Source organism: Diceros bicornis, chromosome 2, assembly GCF_020826845.1.
Source record: "Diceros bicornis minor isolate mBicDic1 chromosome 2, mDicBic1.mat.cur, whole genome shotgun sequence".
In the NCBI taxonomy this organism is placed as follows: Eukaryota; Metazoa; Chordata; class Mammalia; order Perissodactyla; family Rhinocerotidae; genus Diceros; species Diceros bicornis.
In genome coordinates this window covers 21,928,794-21,948,816 of record NC_080741.1, presented here as the reverse complement: position 1 = coordinate 21,948,816, position 20,023 = coordinate 21,928,794, and the positions used below count along the sequence as shown (strand labels likewise).

General features: G+C 50.4%; 1 protein-coding gene across 1 annotated transcript in view; it reads left to right on the top strand.

Annotated features, from left to right (window-relative positions):
- The window catches only part of COLQ (collagen like tail subunit of asymmetric acetylcholinesterase), a 38,267-nt gene extending 22,166 nt beyond the window's left edge, over positions 1-16,101 (top strand). Inside the window, exons 12-17 of the mRNA XM_058550397.1 lie at positions 3,191-3,296; positions 9,161-9,300; positions 10,759-10,878; positions 11,291-11,411; positions 13,023-13,125; positions 14,864-16,101. Coding sequence (XP_058406380.1) covers positions 3,191-3,296; positions 9,161-9,300; positions 10,759-10,878; positions 11,291-11,411; positions 13,023-13,125; positions 14,864-14,933 — 660 coding nt within the window. The 3' untranslated portion in view covers positions 14,934-16,101. The remainder of the gene's footprint in view (positions 1-3,190; positions 3,297-9,160; positions 9,301-10,758; positions 10,879-11,290; positions 11,412-13,022; positions 13,126-14,863) is intronic.
- Positions 16,102-20,023: the final 3,922 nt, after the last annotated feature.

Sequence of the window (20,023 nt, the reverse complement as noted above, 5' to 3'; positions counted from 1 at the left end):
TTCAATTTTCAAAGTTTTACAATGGGTGGCATGGTCTTGGCTTCACAATGATGCCACAGATACGAATTTCCTAAAACTAGGCTTAGATAAAAAAGGAAAAAAGGGAAAATCTTTTTTTAAATCATTTTTCTTCCCTACTGCTGATTTCCGTCCATAATTTTTTATGCTTAGGGTTCAAGAAGCCTGTTGGCTTCTATCCTCTAGTTCTTTTCTTGGGCAGTGTCTGTCTTTTCCTGGTGAGGGCTGAAGCCAAGAAGGCTATTTCTTGACCCTCTTGAGAATGATTCAGTTGGAACAATCTTAAAAACTACACCAGAACCATGTCTGGGAGCTCAGAGAAGTTAGGGAAATGTGCTGATGCTTTCTTCAAGATGTTATAAACCACCTGAGTGTCCTCCAAACCCTCAGTGCCTTTCTAGTCAGCAGATACTTGAGTTGTTAGCCTTGGAAGTCTGCTGTGGTACTTTCTTTTTATCATGAATCAATTTCCTAATGTAAAGTCTTATATAGTGAGTGTTTGTTGGGCTGGTGGTGCTAAGAGTTTCTGGAGGTTATACGTCAATCCAAATCCTGGAAGCAGAAATACAGAAGGGACTTCAGGAGATTAGGATTTCAGACCCAGAGGATTTTAGAGGCGTCTCATCCAATTCCCTCTGTTTGGTCACAAGAACACTGAGGACCTGGGAAGTGGAGTGACCTGCCCAGGACCCCTCAGCTAAGCCACTTACAAGCTGGGGTTAGAACTTATAGAGTTGAGACCTGCTTTTCACCACACCTCATCTTCTCTCTGTCACCTTCATGCTTCACAACCTGCCTTCAGGAAGATCCAAGAACGCAGCTCCTGACTTTACCGTAAAACTTTTAGTTAAGGAGACAGAACAACCTCCTTGAAAGGGGTCACGAATCTTTGAGGCAGTAAAGGAATAGAGAATGCTTTTCCTGGAAAGTGCTGTTCCGTGAGTTCTGCTCATAGAGACATGGCTTGTTCTGAGTAGATGACTGATAAGTAGAATATTCCATTACTGCTGGTGTCAGAATTAAGGAACATTTCCAGCTCCTTCAAGCTGTGGCACTTCCTGTGCTCATAGCCAGCTGACATGGCTGTTAGAAAAACAAGCCTTAACTGTGGCTATATTAAGACGGTGTGACTTCCTTTGCCATTCTGGGACCCATCTTGGTTACCTCAAGGAATGCTTCAGCTTGGGCAAAGGCTTACGAACTCCCTCCATCAGGATAAAATTGGAAACAAACTCTGACCTCACGGGTCCCATATTAAGAGTTTAGGAACTCCTTGGACATTGCTGAGAGAGCCCCCAGGGCCATGTTGACAAGGCAGCAGGTCACATGTCACCGTTGTGATTGGAAGGAGTGCCCAGCATGCCTGCTTCCCAGACGTGGGGAAGATTATGTTTCATCAGGGGAGCAAGCCTGCCAAGAGACAAGTGTAGAAAAGGGATCCAGGCCAAAGACGTAGGGCATCAATCACTGTCCTGGTTAGGCCCGGGGCAAGAGCAGACAATTAGCAAATTGTTTGGGGAAAGAACCTACAGTATGCACCAGCCTTGCTGTCTGGGGTCATTATTAGGGGCAGCCCTGATGGGAGAATGTTTGCTGTTGACTCTCCCATGCAGGCAGCAAAGAGGACACCCCATGTGGAATGGCTATAGCTGCAGGTGTGCCTCTCTTTAAGAAACCAGGACTGGGGCCAGCCCCGTGGCTTAGCAGTTACGTGCCGCGTGCTCTGCTACTGGCGGCCTGGGTTCGGATCCCCGGGTGCACACCGACGCACCGCTTCTCTGGCCATGCTGAGGTGGCGTCCCACATACAGCAACTAGAAGGATGTGCAACTATGACATACAACTATCTACTGGGGCTTTGGGGAGAAAAAGGGGAAAAAGGAGGAGAATTGGCAATAGATGTTAGCTCAGGGCCGGTCTTCCTCAGCAAAAAAAAAAGAGGAGGATTGGTATGGATGTTAGCTCAGGGCTGATCTTCCTCACAAAAAAAAAAAGAAAGAAAGAAACCAGGACTTTTCTAAGTCTGTGAAAAAGATGCAACGGAGCCAGTCGCTGTGATAATCAGCTTGCCCCACATAGCCCTTGGTTCTGGGCAAGCCACTTTTTCACCTCTGAGATCTTTGTTAGCCTCACAACAAACCTATGCATGTGTGTGTTTACTGTCCCCATTCTACAGATGAGAAAACTGAGGCACAAAGCAATGACATGTGTTAGCCAGGATCTCATGGCCAACGTGAAAACCCAGGTCTCCTGACTTACAGCTCAACAAAACTGCTTCCTTCTTGTGTTGTCAGCTTCTTCCTCCTCCCTCATTTAATCTGAGGAAGGGAGGTAAACAAGACAGATTCCAGCCCACAGGGAGCTTATGTCTCACAGGGAAACATTGATGAAATGACCACACAAATAATGGTATAGTCATGATCTGGAATAAATGCTGTGAAGAAAAAGGGCCAAGTTCTGAGAGCCTGTGGGAGAGCTGACTGAATCTAGCAAGGTCAGGGAAGGCTTTGCTGCAGTAACATTTTAGCTGAGAGCTGAAGGATGGGAGGGAGTTAACTAGGGAGAGGGGAGGGGAGAGGAGTTTGGGGCAGTGAAAAGGGTCTTGAGGAGGGATGTAAAAGGCATGGTGCTCTTGAAGACCAAAAACACTAAAAGGCTGGACTGGACGAGACCAGAAAGCCCAGCCATGCAGGGCTTTGCAGGCTGAAGTAAGGAGCTGGGTCTTTATCCTGAGAGCAACGGGAAGTCATTGGATGGAAACAGCTCTTGTGATGAAATAGAAATGGTCCTGACGAGCAGGCAGAAGGCCTGAGTTCTAGGCCCAACTCTGCCACCTCGATGCTAGGTGAGTGGCATATATGCCTGCACTTTTCTGAGCCTCTGTTTCCTCATCTGCCTAGTAGGGGGAGTGGGTTGGATTGGTTCCTTTCAGCTGCTGTGTGCCACATTTCCAGGACAGAGCAAGAAGTAATGTCTGCACGTTTGCAACCATCACCATCTCAAATGTCACTTGCCCTGAGCTTTTTAGGAGCTTGGTGGTCTAGACATCTGGGGCTGCATCCTGCCCTGGGCTCTTGCTCCAAGGTGCAAGGTGTCCCTGATTTAGAGATAAATGGGGAAGGAAGTTTGCCATGTCATGCTATCATAACAGGCTCTGGCTTTTTCTCTGTCAGGGGCAGAAAGGAGATAGTGGAGTTATGGGCCCACCAGGCAAGCCTGGGCCTTCTGGTCAACCTGGCCGTCCAGGTCCCCCAGGACCCCCGGGTCCCCCATCAGCAGGTAAGAGCTACACTGCTTCACTTGATCTACAGTGTCACACCCCTGGCCAGCCTCCCCAGAGAGGACACAGGAGATGCCAGCAGAGGTCTGCCTTGTGTTTTGAGTTAGATACTGCCAGAGGCACTTGGATATATTTATAATTTCTTTACAACTTGGCTCATTCATCTTTTACACAAGAGAGATAAACATCATTCTGGCTTTGTTTCAGCATTTTAGAGAACAAACAGAAAAAGAAAAAAAGAATTACACTGGTGATGTCATTTATAACTGAAGTGAGAAATAACAGGCACATATTTCATCAATTAACACCTTTTTCTAGAAAAATATTTCATGGCTCCAAGCAATTCTCTTAAACCTAGATGTAAAGAGAACATTGCAAATTTTTTTTATCTTACACAGTGTTATGAAAGAGTCTCTATTGATTTGCATTGAATATAGAAAGAAATCACTAAAAAAAAATCAAAATCCACCATTGAAGAGGGCGTAGCCACACTGTGACTTTGTTTTCCCTTGTTTAATTTGATGAGCTAAGCCCTTTATTTCATTTGCTCCTTTGCCAGCTCAAGTAAGGCCTCTCATAGCACATCGTCTATATAAACACAGCCTCTCTAGGTCCAAGAAACTGTTCACTGACTGTGCAAGATTCTTTGTCCTCAGTTATACAAAATGGACCAAAATTTTTATTCTAATTTTCTAAAGAAAATGAAGGCATATTAAAATTCCACAGTGCACTTTTTTCCCTCTGTGTTTATGGGAATATATTTGCAACCAAATCATGGGGTGTTCAAGAAGTATCATATTTTGTTAGATCCTTTAAACCAAATTGAAGCTGGCTCTGAGATTCTAACCTGCCAGGATGCCAGGAAAATTCAACCTGAGGCATTATTTATGTTCTCTTCAACCCTTCAACTGCCATGAAAGGATTGTGCAAAGAGGCTGGGGATTTATGGCAGAAAAACATTAGGAGTTCCCTCCAGCCTTTGATCTACCCTGTTCACCTCTGAAATGCCTGTTGTCTGAGGCCATGTTGTTTGTGGGGGCCTGGTGACCGCCATCTTCATGCCATGCTTGGGTATCAGAACATTCCCAAGACTGGGAGTCCTGGTCAATTCCCCAAGAAGTGCCCTAAAACCACTCCTTCTGAGACCTTATCCCTTCTCCAGGATACAGGGGTCCCTATCCTCTCCCTGTCCGGGGCGATCCCTCCTCTTCCATCCTCCAGTTCCCTCCCTCCTTACACTCCTCATACACTGCCATCCCTCTTGGGAGCTTTTCTCTTCTGAGAACATAAGGCAGAAAAGCAGAAGTCTTCAAATAGTACCTGGTTTTAGCCAGGGCAAGAAAGCACAGCCTTGCTACCTCCTTGAAAATGGGAGAGGAGGAAATACTGGGAGAACAAATGTCAATTAGCCTGCCAATAAATTATCTCGCCATACCTATTTCTATTGTGTTAAGGGAACTAGATTTGAGATGCAGCCCAGGCCGTGTGTCTGTCCTTCGTAATCTGTTTCTGTGAGTTGACTGGATGAGCCGGACGGGGGTCCTTCCAACTAGTCCTCGTCCTCCTTGGTTCTGGCACAGATAATGTTCCCTGTGAGCCCCATGACCATGAGCTGCCAACCCCAGAGACTGAGGGCATGGCCTGAGCTGGAGTTTTGCCTTTGGAAGGGACTCTCTTGGCCCTCAGGGTCCTTAGGGGCTCGCAATACTGAGAAGTAGCCAGAGGGCATGGGCCGGGGGCTGGGGCAGGTAGATGCATAGGGAGGTCCTTGGCAAACCAAGACCTTACTGGTCTCACTGTGCGTATCTATTTGTAAAGGTCAGCCCTCTTCTGACTTGAATCCTGGTTCCCTCCTGGGGCCTGGAGTTGGGTGAGCAGGACAGGGCCCAGACACCTCAGCAGGTCACTTGGATGCCCACTGTTCTGTCTTGTCTGTCTCTGGTTGATTGCAATCCCATCCCTTTAGCAGGCCCAGTGTAGTCCTATTTCCTCTTCTTGGCCTTCCAGCTCCTTCTTGCTCAGCTGAGTATGCCCATGTCCCCATCTGCCGCCAGATCCCAGCCAGACTGCCTTCTGCCCTCCAGCGGACGCACTGTTCTCTGCAGAACTGGAACATGTTCCCACAGTTTCTCTGGGTCCACGTGGCCTGAAATGGCAATACTGTCATCCTCTGGTCCACCCAACACAATCCTCTCCTTCCTTCAAAGCCCTGTCTTCAATAAGGCCTTCTACGGTCCCTAACAGATGGGTCTCCTCCACCGGGGCCCCAGTCGCACATTGCCTCTCTGCACTGGCCCCTCCACTGGTAACTTTTCTGCAGATGTGTTTCTTCTTCTTTCTGGATGGCAAGTCCCTGAGGCAGGCCTTTGGCTGAGTCAGCTTGGCATCCCCATGGCACCTGGCAGGTGGGATGGGCGGGGCTGGTCCCACCTGGCTTACTGCACGGCAGGTGCTCACTGGGCTGCTTTGGCTCTCAATCTGTCCCACCTAGGTTATTGCACACCAGGCAAGCAGGATGCGGCCATCTCTTTGACTGATGTTCCCTCTCTGTGCCTTCCTTGGAGTCACTTTCTTTCTGGGAGACTTCCAGAGTGAAGAGGCTAAAGAAAATGGAGCGATAATCCTGCTCTCTGGAAATGTGTTTTGGGAAGGGGGGTGGTTTAAAAGAGACCTTCCCTGTATCTGGGACCAGTTGGATGATCATCAAGAGTTGGAATAGGCCCCCAAAGCAATTCCTGAGACTAGCTTTAAGAGTCTGATAAAAGTCCTAAACCCACTCTCAGGGAAAAATATGTGTCTACCTACACCCAAGATTCTGCACACTAATTCCCAGAGTTTCAGAACCCCCACCAAATCCATCTGGGAATATCTTCGGGCTCTGTGGACCACAGGTTAAACTCTCTGGTCTAGTCCAGTCCTCCCTTTGTAAATAATAACTTAGAGCCTCAGAAAGACGTGACTTCCCCAAGGTCACAGAGCTGACTGGTGGCCACACCTGGTCAGAACCGGTCTGTGATTCCTGGTCCTGAGACCTTCCCACTCCGCCACGCAGCCTCTGCAGGGGCAGAGTGGGAGCCAGGGTGGCATGGGGACTGTGCTGCGGTTCCTCTGCCTTCTCCCAGTTTCCCCTTTCAGACCTGCTCCTCCTGCAGCAGCCAGTGGAGATGGGAGGCTCCCTGGAAAAAATGGAGAGCAGGGTCCTCTGGCTGCAGGAGATGGTGGAAAGGCCAGGCCCACCGGATGAGCTCCAGGAGGCCGAGGTGGGGAAGTTCGGGTTGCTGTGCCCTTCACTGCCGCCTGGCAGGAAACAGGCAGGGGTAACAGATGCCCTCCGACAGCTGGGAGGAAGCGGCAGGGAAACTGCAGTGGTGGCAGGAAGCAGGCGCCCTGCCGTGTCCTGTCGTCCTGTCCTATCGGGAGGCTGCCTCTGGCTCTGGTGCCCAGTGCAGTGGGGCGGGATGGTGCTGGGGGAGGTGGGGAGGGTGGAGCTTTCTATTACCCAAGTTACAGAGAAAGAGGGACTGGGGGTGGGGGAGGGAATAAAGGCAAAATGCCTTTAGGATGTAATTTGCAATAACCAAATTACAAATTTGGCTGAGTCCTTCCTGCACCCAGACAGGGTATAAGTGAATCAGCGTGGTACCTGGGGATTGCCAGCTTCCTGCAAGCATCAATATTCTTGGACGTTTGTCTTTTGAACGGCATAGTGTCAAGTCAAACATGAATTTCAATCTCAGCCTCGCCACTAATTAGCTGGATAATGGGACAAACTCTTGAATCTCTCTGAGGCCACGGTCCTGGAGGAGTCGTTGGGGTCACAGAGCCTGCTGGAAGGCTGCTCCAATGCCAATCTCACGTCCTTGGTTACAGAGCATTGCCACCTCAGTTTCCCTGGGTGTTTAATTACCCAGAATATCCTGGGCTGGTGGAGTCTCTGTCTCTCTGGGCGCTGCTGAAAATATCAGAACACAAGACTGGAGCTCCTCCCACAGGCTTGTGTTCACATTTCTTGTTAGAAGGAACAACCATTACTTGCTATAAGGTGTTGGCAAGCCTCCCATCCCCTCAGGCCGGCAGCATTCTGACCTTGGACACACCTGTCCACCAGCCCACAAAGGCTCAGGCTGTGGGGGTCTTCCCATTGGGGTCTCCTCCTCCAGCTGCAGCTGCTTCCCTGGGGTCATTTTATTTCCTGCCCTTCTGGGACCTGCAAACTGTGTCCCCAGGTGCTGGCTGCCCCAGATATTATACAACTTGAAACCCACGACTGGCTGGTCTCCAGACTCCCCTTATTTTCCCAGGAGGAGGGGTACTTACTTATTTCCTTTTTCAGTCCCCATCTTTTCTTCTCTTCCCGTTGATGGCTCTCACTCTAGCACTTTTCTGCCAATCAGAGTGTGACTTCTGGACTTTTCTGAAGACCTTTTCTTTCCAGTTAGTCTGCATTCATTCATTCAGTCATCAAATATGTACCAGACCCCTACTGTGTGTCAAGCCCTGGTGAATGAAAACAGGCACCGACCCGGCCCTGTGGAGCTTACGTTCTATGGGGGAGATGGACCTTGACTGGATAATCTCACAATATATAGAATCACAAACAGAGATAAGTGCTGTGAAGAAAAGGCATGGGGAACCAAGAAACAGTATCTGAGATGTACATGACGGAGTGTGAGCACTCAAAAAGGCTTCCCTGAGGCGGTGACGTCTGAGCCCAGGTCAGGAGTGAGCTAGGGGGCCCCTGGGGAGGAGGGAGGGAGGGCGAAGGAAGAACTGTCTCGTGGTGGAATGGCTTGTGCAAAGACCATTTCCCTAGATCAGCCGTTCTCAACCTGGGTGCACACTGGAATCATCTTGAGAGCTTTCAGAAGTACGGATGCCTGGGTTCTAGTCTCAGCAGTCTTGATGGAATTGGTCTGGGGTGTGGCCTGAGCATCACGGCCTTTAAAAGTCTCGGTGAGAACTGCTCCTCTACCAGGTCTCCCACACTGCAGAGAGTAAACTTCCCCATCATATCTTTTCGGGATACTCTTCTCAGGACCAAGGGAGAATATATAAGCTGAGCATTTTCAAACATTCCATTTTCTTCCAGAAGAAATCAAAGAAAGCCAAATTCAGAAATTCCTTTGTAAAGATCTTAAATATAAAACTAAATAAAATGAGTAAAAAAATAATAAAAGTCATCCGTCAGCAATGTGTTCATTAACAAGAGGTCCCCGTTAATAACGGTCTAAACAAAGTTGTTTCTCGTACAAGGAAGTCCAGAGGTGGACAGTGGCTGGCTTTGGTTCAGCCTCTAAGTGTCATTCTCGGGGGCCCGGGCCCCATGAGGCCCTGGTGTTTCCTGCATGTTGGCTTCTTTTCTCATACTTCTTACTTCATGGTTGCAGTATGGCTGCTGCAGCACCAGACATCTTGTCTGTCTTCAAGGCAAGAAGAAGGAGGAAGCTATGTCTCCCATCAGCTATGTTTCTCCCTTATCAGGGTAGACTTTCCCAGATGCTCACCTTTCTCCCACTGCAGTCCTTGCATTGGCCAACACTGTGACACATAGTCACCTCCAGATGCAAGGGAGTCTGGGAAGTAGAATGCTTATCTGTCTGGTCTCTAAAGTATACAGAGAGCGGAAGGAGAAAGAGAGTTGGGAAAGGTACTGCAACACCTAGCATGGTTAAGGGACCTGCAGAGAACATCACCTCCTCCACATCTTGGATCAAAAGTGTCTCTTTGAACCTCTCCCCCAGGCCTACCCTGAAATACCGTGGACTTCAACCTTCTTTCTTTCGGGAAGATTGCTCACATCCCCCTGGGCTGTTTGGTTTTCTCTTCCTTGGCTCTAGTAACACAGCAGTCTGTTGCTTTGTAGGACAACTTGTCATGGGACCCAAAGGGGAAAGAGGATTTCCCGGGCCTCCTGGAAGATGTCTTTGTGGAACCTCAGTGAATGTGAATAACCCTTCCTACGGGGAATCCGTGTACGGGCCCAGCTCCCCGCGAGTTCCTGTGGTAAGGCTCTTCTGGGCGAAAGCTGAGGTGCTCATCCATTAGGACCTCTCCCCTGATCCTCTCGGTGCTCTGTAAAAGTCTTCTGGTGTAACTTATTTCCCGCATTGTACTGGGTACTCACTCACTATGGGGAACTGGAAAATAAGGGAAAATCAAAAGAAGAAAATCAAATTGTCCATTCGGTTGTGGGTCCATTTTGGAGTCTTTTCTATGTCTTTTTAAGAACAGAAAATTAGGGCCGGCCCGGTAGCTTAGCGATTAACTGCGCGCACTCTGCTACTGGCAGCCCGGGTTTGGATCCCGGTTGCTCACCGACTCACCGCTTCTCTGGCCATGCTGAGGCCGCGTCCCACATACAGCAACTAGAAGGATGTGCAGCTATGACATACAACTATCTACTGGGGCTTTGGGGAAGAAAAAAAGGAGGAGGATTGGCAATAGATGTTAGCTCAGAGCCGGTCTTCCTCAGCAAGAAGAGGAGGATCAGCACAGATGTTAGCTCAGGGCTGACCTCCCTCACAAAAAAAAAAAAAAAATTATAGAAAATTTCAAATAGGCCAGCCCGGTGGCATAGTGGTTAAGTTTGTGCACTCCACTTTGGCGGCCCAGGGTTCACAGGTTCGGATCCCAGGTGGGGACCTACACCACCCATCAAGCCATGCTATGGTGGCATCCCGCATACAAAGTAGAGGAGGATGGGCACAGATGTTAGCTCAGGGACAATCTTCCTCACCAAAAAAAAAAAAAAAAAAATAATATACAATGTTATAAACCAATGTTACCGCAATAAAAAAAAAGAAAGAAAATTTCAAATAAATATAAAAGTGGAACAAATAGTGTAATGAACCTTCATGTACCCTTCACCCAAATTCAACAATTATCAACTCACGGCCAATCTTGTTTCCTCTTTACCCCTACTCACTACTGCCCATGCTCCCTTGGATTATTTTGAAGTAAACCCTGGACATCAATTCATCGTAAATACTGTTTGAATGGATGCATAATCATCCATCCATCATGTGGCTGTGCTGCAATTTACTAACCAGTGCCCTGTTGTGGGATATTTATAGGGTGCTCCAAAGCTTTTCACTAATGTAGATAACACTGTCATGAGCACATTGGAGTATAAGAATTTTTTTAAGAATCATTTCCAGATGTTGAATTACTTGATTAGATGACATTGCCATTTTTTTTTTAAGTCTTGGGAATATTTTAAATGTTGAAAATTGCAAATCATGGATATTTTTATTTTGAACTCAGACGTTAGGAACTGAACTGAGAAGATGTGGGAGGCAAGCACTCCTCTGTACTTCAGGAGGAACACTGGAGCGTCATACGCAAACTCCCCTTCCCACTGTCAACCAGCCCAAGGACAGAGATTCTGTTTCCTCCTCCGGCTTTTCCCCTGATCCCTGGAGAGGGGTTTTCTAGAATCCTCACCAGTGTGTTCTCTGGCAGATTTTTGTGGTGGACAACCAGGAGGAGCTTGAGAGGCTGAACACCCAAAATGCCATTGCCTTCCGCAGAGACCAGAGATCTCTCTACTTCAAGGACAGCCTTGGCTGGCTCCCAATCCAGGTACCTGAGGCGGGCACTCAGGACATACACCACCCATCTTTAAAGAGAGGGAAGGCCAACAGTTAGGCCTGGTGCAGAGATTTCTGCAGTCGGTTTCCATGGAAGGGCTGAGCATCCTTCCTCATTCTGTTTCTGAGCAGCTCTCCAGGCCCCTGATCCCCAAATGGAATCTCCCCTCTGAGCCAAGGTTCCAGACGGTCGCACGTCCCCGCACTGCCAGGCTGCCATCTTGATCTGGCCCAGCCTTCCTGCCAACTGCAGAGCTCCGGGCAACAGAAAAGGAGTGCCTTTCCCACCCAAGGGAAGCTGAGGGCTGCCCCCCTCGTGCCCCCTGGACCCAGAACCCATCCCCAGTGCCAACGACCTGCCTGGTGTGCCGTCCCTGGTAACTGTGGTGTGTTTCTTTGGCCAGCTGACCCCTTTCTACCCTGTGGACTACACTGCAGACCACCGTGGCTCCTGCGGGGACGGGATCCTGCAGCCCGGTGAGGAGTGCGACGATGGGAACAACGATGTGGGCGACGACTGCATCAGTAAGTGGGGCCCAGCCCAGGACGGCCTGGAGCTTGACCTGCCATGGGGGTGGGGTCAGGGCAAGTCCTGGACACCAGCTGAGCTGGTTTGGAACCATTCTAGAGCCAGGGGTTGGGGTGGATGGGGAGAGTGGAGGGGTGGGTGTACCCTGCTGCTGCGGGGATGACCTTCCCCATTCAGGCCAAATGTTAACTCTTCCTGCATCCAGGCATGTCATGGGGGCTGGTGTCAAGGATCTTGCCCCCAGAGAAGCCACTGGGCCCTCCTTTTTTCCGAATCCTACTTCTTGGCAAAACTCACATTCCAGTCCACATTTTTTATCGAAAGATAGAGGTGATGCAGGAGTGAAAAGCAGAAAAGAGAGGCCAAGAACTTGAATCAGGACTCACTTCTTCCAGCCAGAGCCCTAGCAGCCAAGCCCTTCTTCGGGGAAGCAGGCTGGCCAGAGTATGGGATGCTCCTGAGATGGGCAGGCAACATACGCTGGAGGGTTTGCTTTTCTTTCTTTTTTTTTTAATCAAGTGACAAAAGCAGGAGGTGAGGTGAGAGCATGGGCTTCAGAGTCAGACAGAACAGAATCTGAATGCAGGCTCTGGGAGCCACCGGCTCACCCTGGGGCTCAGGGAGGAGGCTGCTCGGGAAGTGGGGGGGGGGCAGTTTATGGCTCCAAGCCTCACTTTGCTCAGCTGAAAAATGGGTATGACAGTACTGCCTGCTCAAATCTTTAGAGATTCTGTTAGCTACCATGTGCATGGATTGTCTGGGTGTAGTAAGGGTTCAACATCTCTTCGCTGAATTATTTTTAGGCCCCTGCTGTGAGGAGTCAGGCCGCGGCTCAGGGCTGGGGCTGTGTAGATGCACAGTTGCGTTCCTTGCCCGCAAGCTCAAGGGAAGGATGACGGTGCGGAGGGGAAGGTGTGCACAGGGTGGGCCCAGGGCTGAGAAGCCCCTGATTCTCTCTCAGGGTAGCTGCACTGCCCACGACAATTCCCGGGATGGTGATCCCAGGATGCTGGCTTTGCCTGGAGTCCCTTCTGCCCCTGGTGGAGACACCGTCAAATAGGAGATCGCACAGCAGGAAGGAGCTAATGGGGTCTTGAAGCCCAGTAAAAATGAAAGTCCATTCTCCAAGACCCTCCCCTTGTGAGAGACCCTGTTGAGATCATCTGGTTCCCCAAGGACACAGGGTCACGCACCCTGGAAGGTCTCTGTAGACAGACCAGAGCCATCATGGCCGTCACTTGTGCCCGATGCTCACAGTCTCCTGACCCTCACCTCACGGGAACTCACAGTGGTCTGTGAGGGGGAAGTGGTGTCCGTGCCCCACATTCAAGATAAGGACATGGAGGCTCGGAGAGGCCAAGCGGCCCTCCCACAGTCCCCCGGCTAGTAAGTGGCAGGACTGGGCTGGAGGCCGGGTCTCCATATTCTCCGGTGTGGGATTTGGGGGTCTGAGGGGCAGTCCCTGGATGCGTCTGAAGCTTTGTGGAGGCCTGTTCAAGACGGTGCACGCTCTTGGTGGATCCTTTGGGCCACACAGTCCTTACAGGCGGAGGCCGGTCTGTCCCACCCCTGCCCCTTCTCAGAGCTCATTTCCTATGTCCTCTCAGGCTGTCACCGGGCTTACTGTGGAGACGGTCACCGGCACGAGGGCGTGGAGGACTGTGACGGCTCCGACTTTGGCTACCTGACGTGCGAGACCTATCTCCCTGGGTAGGGATCGCCTCCCATGCTGTTATGACACCCCCACCTCCCTCCTTCTCTTCTTTCCTTCACAAATATTTTTAAGTGCCTCTTATGTTCCTGGTACTTTCTAGACACTGAGGTATGGTGACAAATAACAAGCACATGGTCCCTGCTCACCTGGGGGAGACAGGCGATAAACGCATAACCACCCTGTGCCCTCTCTGCCAGACTGCGTGCCACTGAGGCCGAGCTGAGACAGACACAGCCACCAGCTGGGCCATGCCCCACCCCTGGGCAGGCCTGTGGGTGCAAGTGAGATCACACCAGCATCAATAGCTGATTTTGTGGCCTTGTGGCTCTTCCTAGAAAATACTGAGAACTTGGTATTCCCTTCAAGGACCACTCTAGTTATTTCTGAGACTCTTCAGTGGGTGTTCACATTGCTAAGGATAAGTATTCTAGTGTCCTCGCCTGCACGTTGACTCCCAAGCTAAATGAGGGCCACTGGCCCTGTGAGGCACTGATTCTATGCCCAGTATGTGGCCTCCTAGGCTCCTTTCAAGGTGCAAAATGGCGCCACATTCCCCCTAATCCTCACAGACCCAGAGTTGTATAGTGTTCTAGGAAAAAAGGGGAGGCTATTCCTCCCCCTCACTGCCCACATCCTGCTTCTCCCTCGGCTCCAGAGTGGATCGCTGGTCCCTCACACCCCCTAAGTCTCTTAGGAGTCTAAGCCTTTGCTTCCAGCCCTGTTCTGTTCTTCTGGGCAGGGCTGGGGAACAGACACCAGGCCTGTCTCTCTATTGCCCCCTATTTGCTCTCTATTCCAAGGGGGTCTTCTCAGTGCTCACCCGGCGAATGTGTATCAACATATCAAACGAGGCTGGGGGAACTACAGACCTGTAGTCACCCCAAAACTCTGAGCACTTTAGACTGGGCCAGGACCCCACTGCATCTGTGTGTCTGTATGCACTGCCCCCTCCCTGAAGTAAGGAGGACTCCTAACAGGCACCTGCCAGAGGGATGGTGGAAGGTCTAAGCTGGTTGATGGCTTCCTGGAGACAATTGAGTGTAGACAATTGGACATGGAGTACAGGATCACGCAGAGCCCAGGGCTTACCCTCTGACTCACTGTGGTTACTCACCTAATCCCTAGAAGCCGCAGGAGATGCTTGTGAATATGGGTGTAATGTATAACACACTGTCTCGGGATTAGCACTTGGGCTTACAGAGGTATAGACTGTGCTGTCCAATATGATAGCCTCCGGCCACCTGTAGCTATTTAAATCTAAATTAATAAAAATGAAATAAAAATCCAATTCTTCAGTCACACTCACCTTATTTCAAGAGCTCAATAGCCACATATGGCCAGTGGCTGCCATATTGGACTGCACAGAAATAGAACATTTGCATCAGTACAGTACAATCCGATGGACAGTGCTGGAAGCCTTTCAGGCCTCGAGAAGGGGGTGAGTCTCTTGGAGATGCTGCGTTAAGAGCATGGCTACCAACCCCTTCCACCCAGATCCCTCAGCTGGGCTCAAGGGGTCAACTGCCCCAAGCCCCTCACCCCAAATGAGACCGAGAACAGTCTCTACAGAACCCTTGGCCCTTAGTTCTGTGGGAGCAATGGCTGCTGTTTGATGAGGTTTGACAAAAGTCACCAGAGGTGGCCTTTTAGAACATGGCTTTGTCCTCGGGGCCGGGCAGGAGCCCTCCTGCCCCCTGCCCCGTGTCTGCCCTGACCCCTGTCCGCCTCCCCCAGGTCGTACGGAGACCTGCAGTGCACTCCGTACTGCTACATCGACTCCACGCCCTGCCGCTACTTCACCTGAGGGGCACGAGGAGAGGTGGGCTGCATCCCACAGAACTGGCAGCAGCTTCTCCACCCTCATCAAGCTGACCTTGCACCATCCTGGTCCAGTTTCCACCACCCTCGTGCGACAAAAACAAGGACAAACTCTTGCTGCTAAGATGCGCTTTTAACTCAGTCCGACTGGAAGAACTTAGGACCACCGCATCCTGTCTTAATCCAAAGTACCGGAAAACCTTCCACATGCCCGACCTGGGAACCATTCCCCATAGCTACCATTTGGCCAATAGCCAACCTACAGCACCCTTTCTCTTCCGGAGTGTTGCCGATGCAGGCCGTGGACTTGGCTTAGCACTGTTAGACACACACAGACCTGTGGGGCTGTTTGAGTTTGTTCTCATCCCGTTTGGAGCATCTGGGGTACAGGCCTCTCTGCTCCTCTGACCTCTGGAAATGCGGGCATTCTCACCCAAGGCAGCCGGCACTCTGGTCTGTCCAGGCCTGTGAACCACAAAGCAGGGAAGTGGGCCCGTTCTCTTGGGGTGGCTCCCAGCTTTGGACTCGCTGAGGGAACCCTCCACTGGCCACAGCCCGGCACAGCCTCATGTGGATGCAGCTCCCCCAGGAAGAGACCCAACTGTGAAAAACTACTGAGAAAGCCACCACACCCGTGCTCTGCCTGGGGTAGAGGGTAGGCTCAGCTGGGTGCTTGCCACGTGGACAACAGCAGAGCAGTGGCCTTCTGCTTCTCGACATTTTCCAAAGGAGTGGCCCTTGTGGTTTCACCATCCCTGGCACCATCTTGACCTCATGGCTCTCTGCACTTTGACCTCTGTCTTGCGAATGCCCCTCATATCCATTTCTTGTTCAGGAGATTCGCTAGCAGAGGGTGACCTCCTGAGTCTGTGCCTGGGCAAGCTGTTGGTATTTCCTCAGTCCTTAGGAAAACACTGCCTGGGTTTCCCCAGCTGGGGCCCCGTTACTGAGTACATGCTCTGGGCAGAGATGGTTTCTGTCCTAAGCTCCAGCTCTTGGCTGCCTGCTGATTCCTGTGAGCACCCTGTGACCCCCTTCTGTGTCTCCATAGTGCATAGCCTTGTCCTCATGTCTGTGTGCCAAACCCCCACATTTCTACAGGGTCGTGAGTCCTGCATGTCTGTGGGCTGCCTTTCATCACCTTCTTTCCTGAGTGAGGCTTAGCTTTGTTTTGGAAAGACGCCCCCCGGGCAGACCTCAAATGGGATTTTCCCATTTGTTACCAGATGGAGGGACACTCCTGGGCTTTTGTACAAAGCCATTTAATGTGCCTGAGTCTTGGGGACTTCAAGCCTAGTGGGCCTTCCATTGTGCTGGTGGTCTGCAGTGGACAAGATCAGCCTGAGGGTGGTGTCTTCTGAGGTGGGCACATTGGTCAGCCCAGTTCCCTCAGCCTCTACTGCAGACCTGGGGTGATGTTGGCCCCACATAAAGCCATCACCTTCATACTGGGATCTCTGGGTGGGAAATCGAGAAATAAAGGCAGTTCATTTCCCCACTGTGGCTCTCTCTTCCCTAGGGGTTTGGGGCCAGTGTCCCAGCATTGCTGGATGGAATGAGGGGTCTGAATTCAAGTCTGCTACCCAGACTATGCAGAGAGTTCTAGAATGTGGAAGCGGTCCCACTCCCTCAAGGACAAGGGAGGAAACGAAGGTCTGGAGATGTGGAGGGACTTGCCCAAGGTCACAAAGCCCTGTCTTGCTAACTCAGCCCCACCCCCAGCCTTGTTTTAGGATCTTGTTTAGGACACAATGGCAATCCAGTACTGCCCTTGGACCTGGCCAAGAGTGGCCCTGTCCTGGGTCCCACTGCTTGGAGGGCACTACTCTGGCCTTCTCCTGGCCGTGACCCTCCCCACAGGGCAGGAAGTCTGTGAAGCCAAGATGACATGCCCCCAGGAGTTTGCACACCCCTCTCCCAGACCATGTTCCAGGTACCCAGGAAACCACAGTTCCCCGCCCGAGTGGTCCTGAGCCTGCTTCCAGGGCCTACACAGTTCTCTTCCCCATGTCTGTCCTCCTGAGTGTGACCTGCACACACCTGTAAGCACAAGGGGTGGCCAGGGACAAGCTGTTTGCAGGGGTTGTAGATGGCGCTTGGATATGCAAGCTGGGGTTTCTCCACGGGGGCACCGAGGCCCCTCTCAGTGTGGGATGGGCAGTGGGAGGGCTGGAGACTGCGCGCTGCTCTCCTTGTGCTGCCACACACTGGCACAGAACTTTGAGGAATCTAAAAATTCTATATTCAAACCTGGCCTTCCAGGTCTTTATGAAAGTGTATTTGTCAAGGTGAGCAGAGAGAACATATTGAACAACAGTTTGTTAGTCTGATTAGAATGTAAATCCTTAGACATTGCTGTGTCAGCCTCCCTCTATCCTCTATCTTTGGGCCCCACAATATTAGAGGTGGGCCTGTCTCCAGCTATGTCAAGGGAGAGTTCTGAAAGGCTCAGGAAATGCAAGGATTCAAAGTCCCATGTTTTAAATATATATATAATAATAGTAATTCTACCCCTTTGGCATTTTGAAATGAAAAGATGAAAGATCAGGGAAGACGGGTGGCCCCCAGCCCTTCCCTGAAATGCTAACTGTGGTGTAGGGAGCAGGTTCCCCAGGAACAAGGGCACCTGTGAGCAGGCCAGGCAGCTACAGAATAGGCAGCCAAGAGCTCACCTGTGCCAGGTAAATGTTTGCTGAGATCATTCGCTAGTCTTGGGGGAAGTTGAGGTGCTGCAGTGTGGAGGGAGGAGCACTGAACTGGGAGTCCTGGGACCTGGCTTCATACTTGGTTCTTCATTTCTCACAGCCTCCATTTCCTCGCTGAAGGAGACTTTAAGCAAAGGCTGAATTTTCTTCCAACTCTAACAGCTTGTGAGTGTGGCCTCTGCCCTCCAGCTGTGACAGGCCATGCCCCAGGAGTGGTGATGGATTACCTCAGCTGCTCCCAAGGCTGTCCCATGGAGTGGCTGAGACTATCACAGGGTCTTCAGAGGTGCAGTTGGTCACCAAACGAGGCTATGCCAGTACCGATGCTCTTGTTGGCAAGTAGCAGAAAATCCAATTTAAATATGATGTAAATGACAGGGTGGAACTTATTGGCTCATATAACTTAAAAATTCCTGTGGTGGAGTGGAGATTAGGCACGGTTCAATCAAAGCCCTACTCCATTTCTCTGCTTGAGCTATCCTCTCAGCTGTTCACATCTCTCCTGTTAGTTTGAGCATTAGGGCGGTCATGAGCTGACTGCTGTAGTTTCAGTCTTATATCTGCATCCTGCAATATCCAGAGGAAGAGAGAACATCTATTCCAGTGGGTCTGAAGAAATTTTGTTTCCAGAAGCCCCCAGCAAATCTTGCCTTGAGCCTCCTTGGCCTATTTTGGGTCACATGCCCATTCCTGACCCAATTCCTATTGTCAGGAGAATGCCACCTGTTGATTGGATTAGAGCTGGGTTCCTGAACCCATGGTGGCAAAGGTTATAGGCTTACTCTTAGCTCACCCCCTGGGGATTCTCCAGAAGCACATAGGCTACAGGGGAAGGGGTGGCTACTGGACCAAATATTGGGGAGGAGGAAGGGAGAATGGTGCTGGGCACACACAATGCCCAGCACAGTGGCTGTCTCTCCACTTTTGCTTTTCCTTTTGGCAAAGTGCCGAGGCACTTGAGGCAAACATTTGGGAAGACTGCCCACACCCAGAAGGCTCTTGTGATTCTGACAGGTCCACTTGGAGAGGTCGTCTCTCCTAGGGTGCCACGGGTCATGAAAGATGTGGGGTAGTTTGTGAAAAAAGCAGATTGGATTCATGCATCTGGATCTGAAGCCTGGCTCTATTACCAACTTGCTGTTTAATTGTCCTGCATAATTTGCTTAACTTCTCTGAGTCTGTTTTATCGTCTATATACTGGGAATAATAGTACCTTATTTCAGGGTTGTGTTGAATTTTAGTGATCATGTGGTTAAAATTTCTGACACCTAGAAACTGATTAGGGAGTGTTATTTAGTAGCCCAGGCCAATCAATCATCTCTTTGGGGACCTGGGGTATTTTTCTTCCCTCTTTGAGGCTGATTACATGAGTTCACTTGTGACAGCAGTTTGGACCACAGCCTTTCCTGCAAAGCAGTGAAGAAGAGCAGTGGTTCTCAACTCTGCTGCACAACAGCCCATCTGATGAACACCACCAGAGGAGAACCTGTAGACTCCTCTGAATTAGGTCTGGTCTAATCTGATGCGTGTAAACCAAGAAAGACAAGATTATGATAGGATCTGGGGATGGGTGGAGTGTAAGTAGAATGTAAATGAAGCAGTGTTGGGACAGGCGCAAAGCAAAGCAGGCCGTGTATAAAGGGGTTGACAGCAAGCCGGGACCGTGAAGTGGACCCAGGTCCTCATTGATTGGAACACCACAAAGTTAAGAAAAACACAATGTTGTGCCTGAAAACCCCTATCAGAAGTTCTGCATCTAGGGTGGAAATTGAAACTGCTTTTCTGTGTCAAAGTGACTCACGTGGCTCAGGTCTTCCAGGCAAGAGCGGAATGTTCCGTTCTTACTGAGAGGCTTGCAAACCACCAAGTTTTGATAGCCCATGATTTTAGTCACAGTTTCTCAGTGATTTTTGTTCAGGTGGCAGGAGTAACAAAGCGAGGCTAGGGATGTCATTGGAAAGAAAGCAGTAGTCACTCAAAGAAAGGAGTGATTATGACACTTTAGAGCTGCAGTGGTGACCCTGGGAGAAAGACTGCTCCATTGACTCTTCAGCTGGCTTTACCAGTGTCTGCTCCGGCAGCCTGACAAACGGCAGGGCACAGGGCTGACATTCACTGTCAGTCTGGACTGGTTTTTACACTCTTTCACCAGCAATAGAAGCCCAAGCTCTGCTCAACTGATCCCCAAGGATCTTCTTACCATAACCAGGAAAGCTCCTACCATAACCAGCAAAGAGTGGGGATGAGGTCTGGCCCCAAGACTCTTCTCTATCCACCTGCAAAGCTGTTTGAGTGACAAATTTGTAAGCAAAGTAAGGTCTTTGAAGGAAGCTTGGTAACTAGTACTTAGGAACCAGTGCTTGGGAAGCTG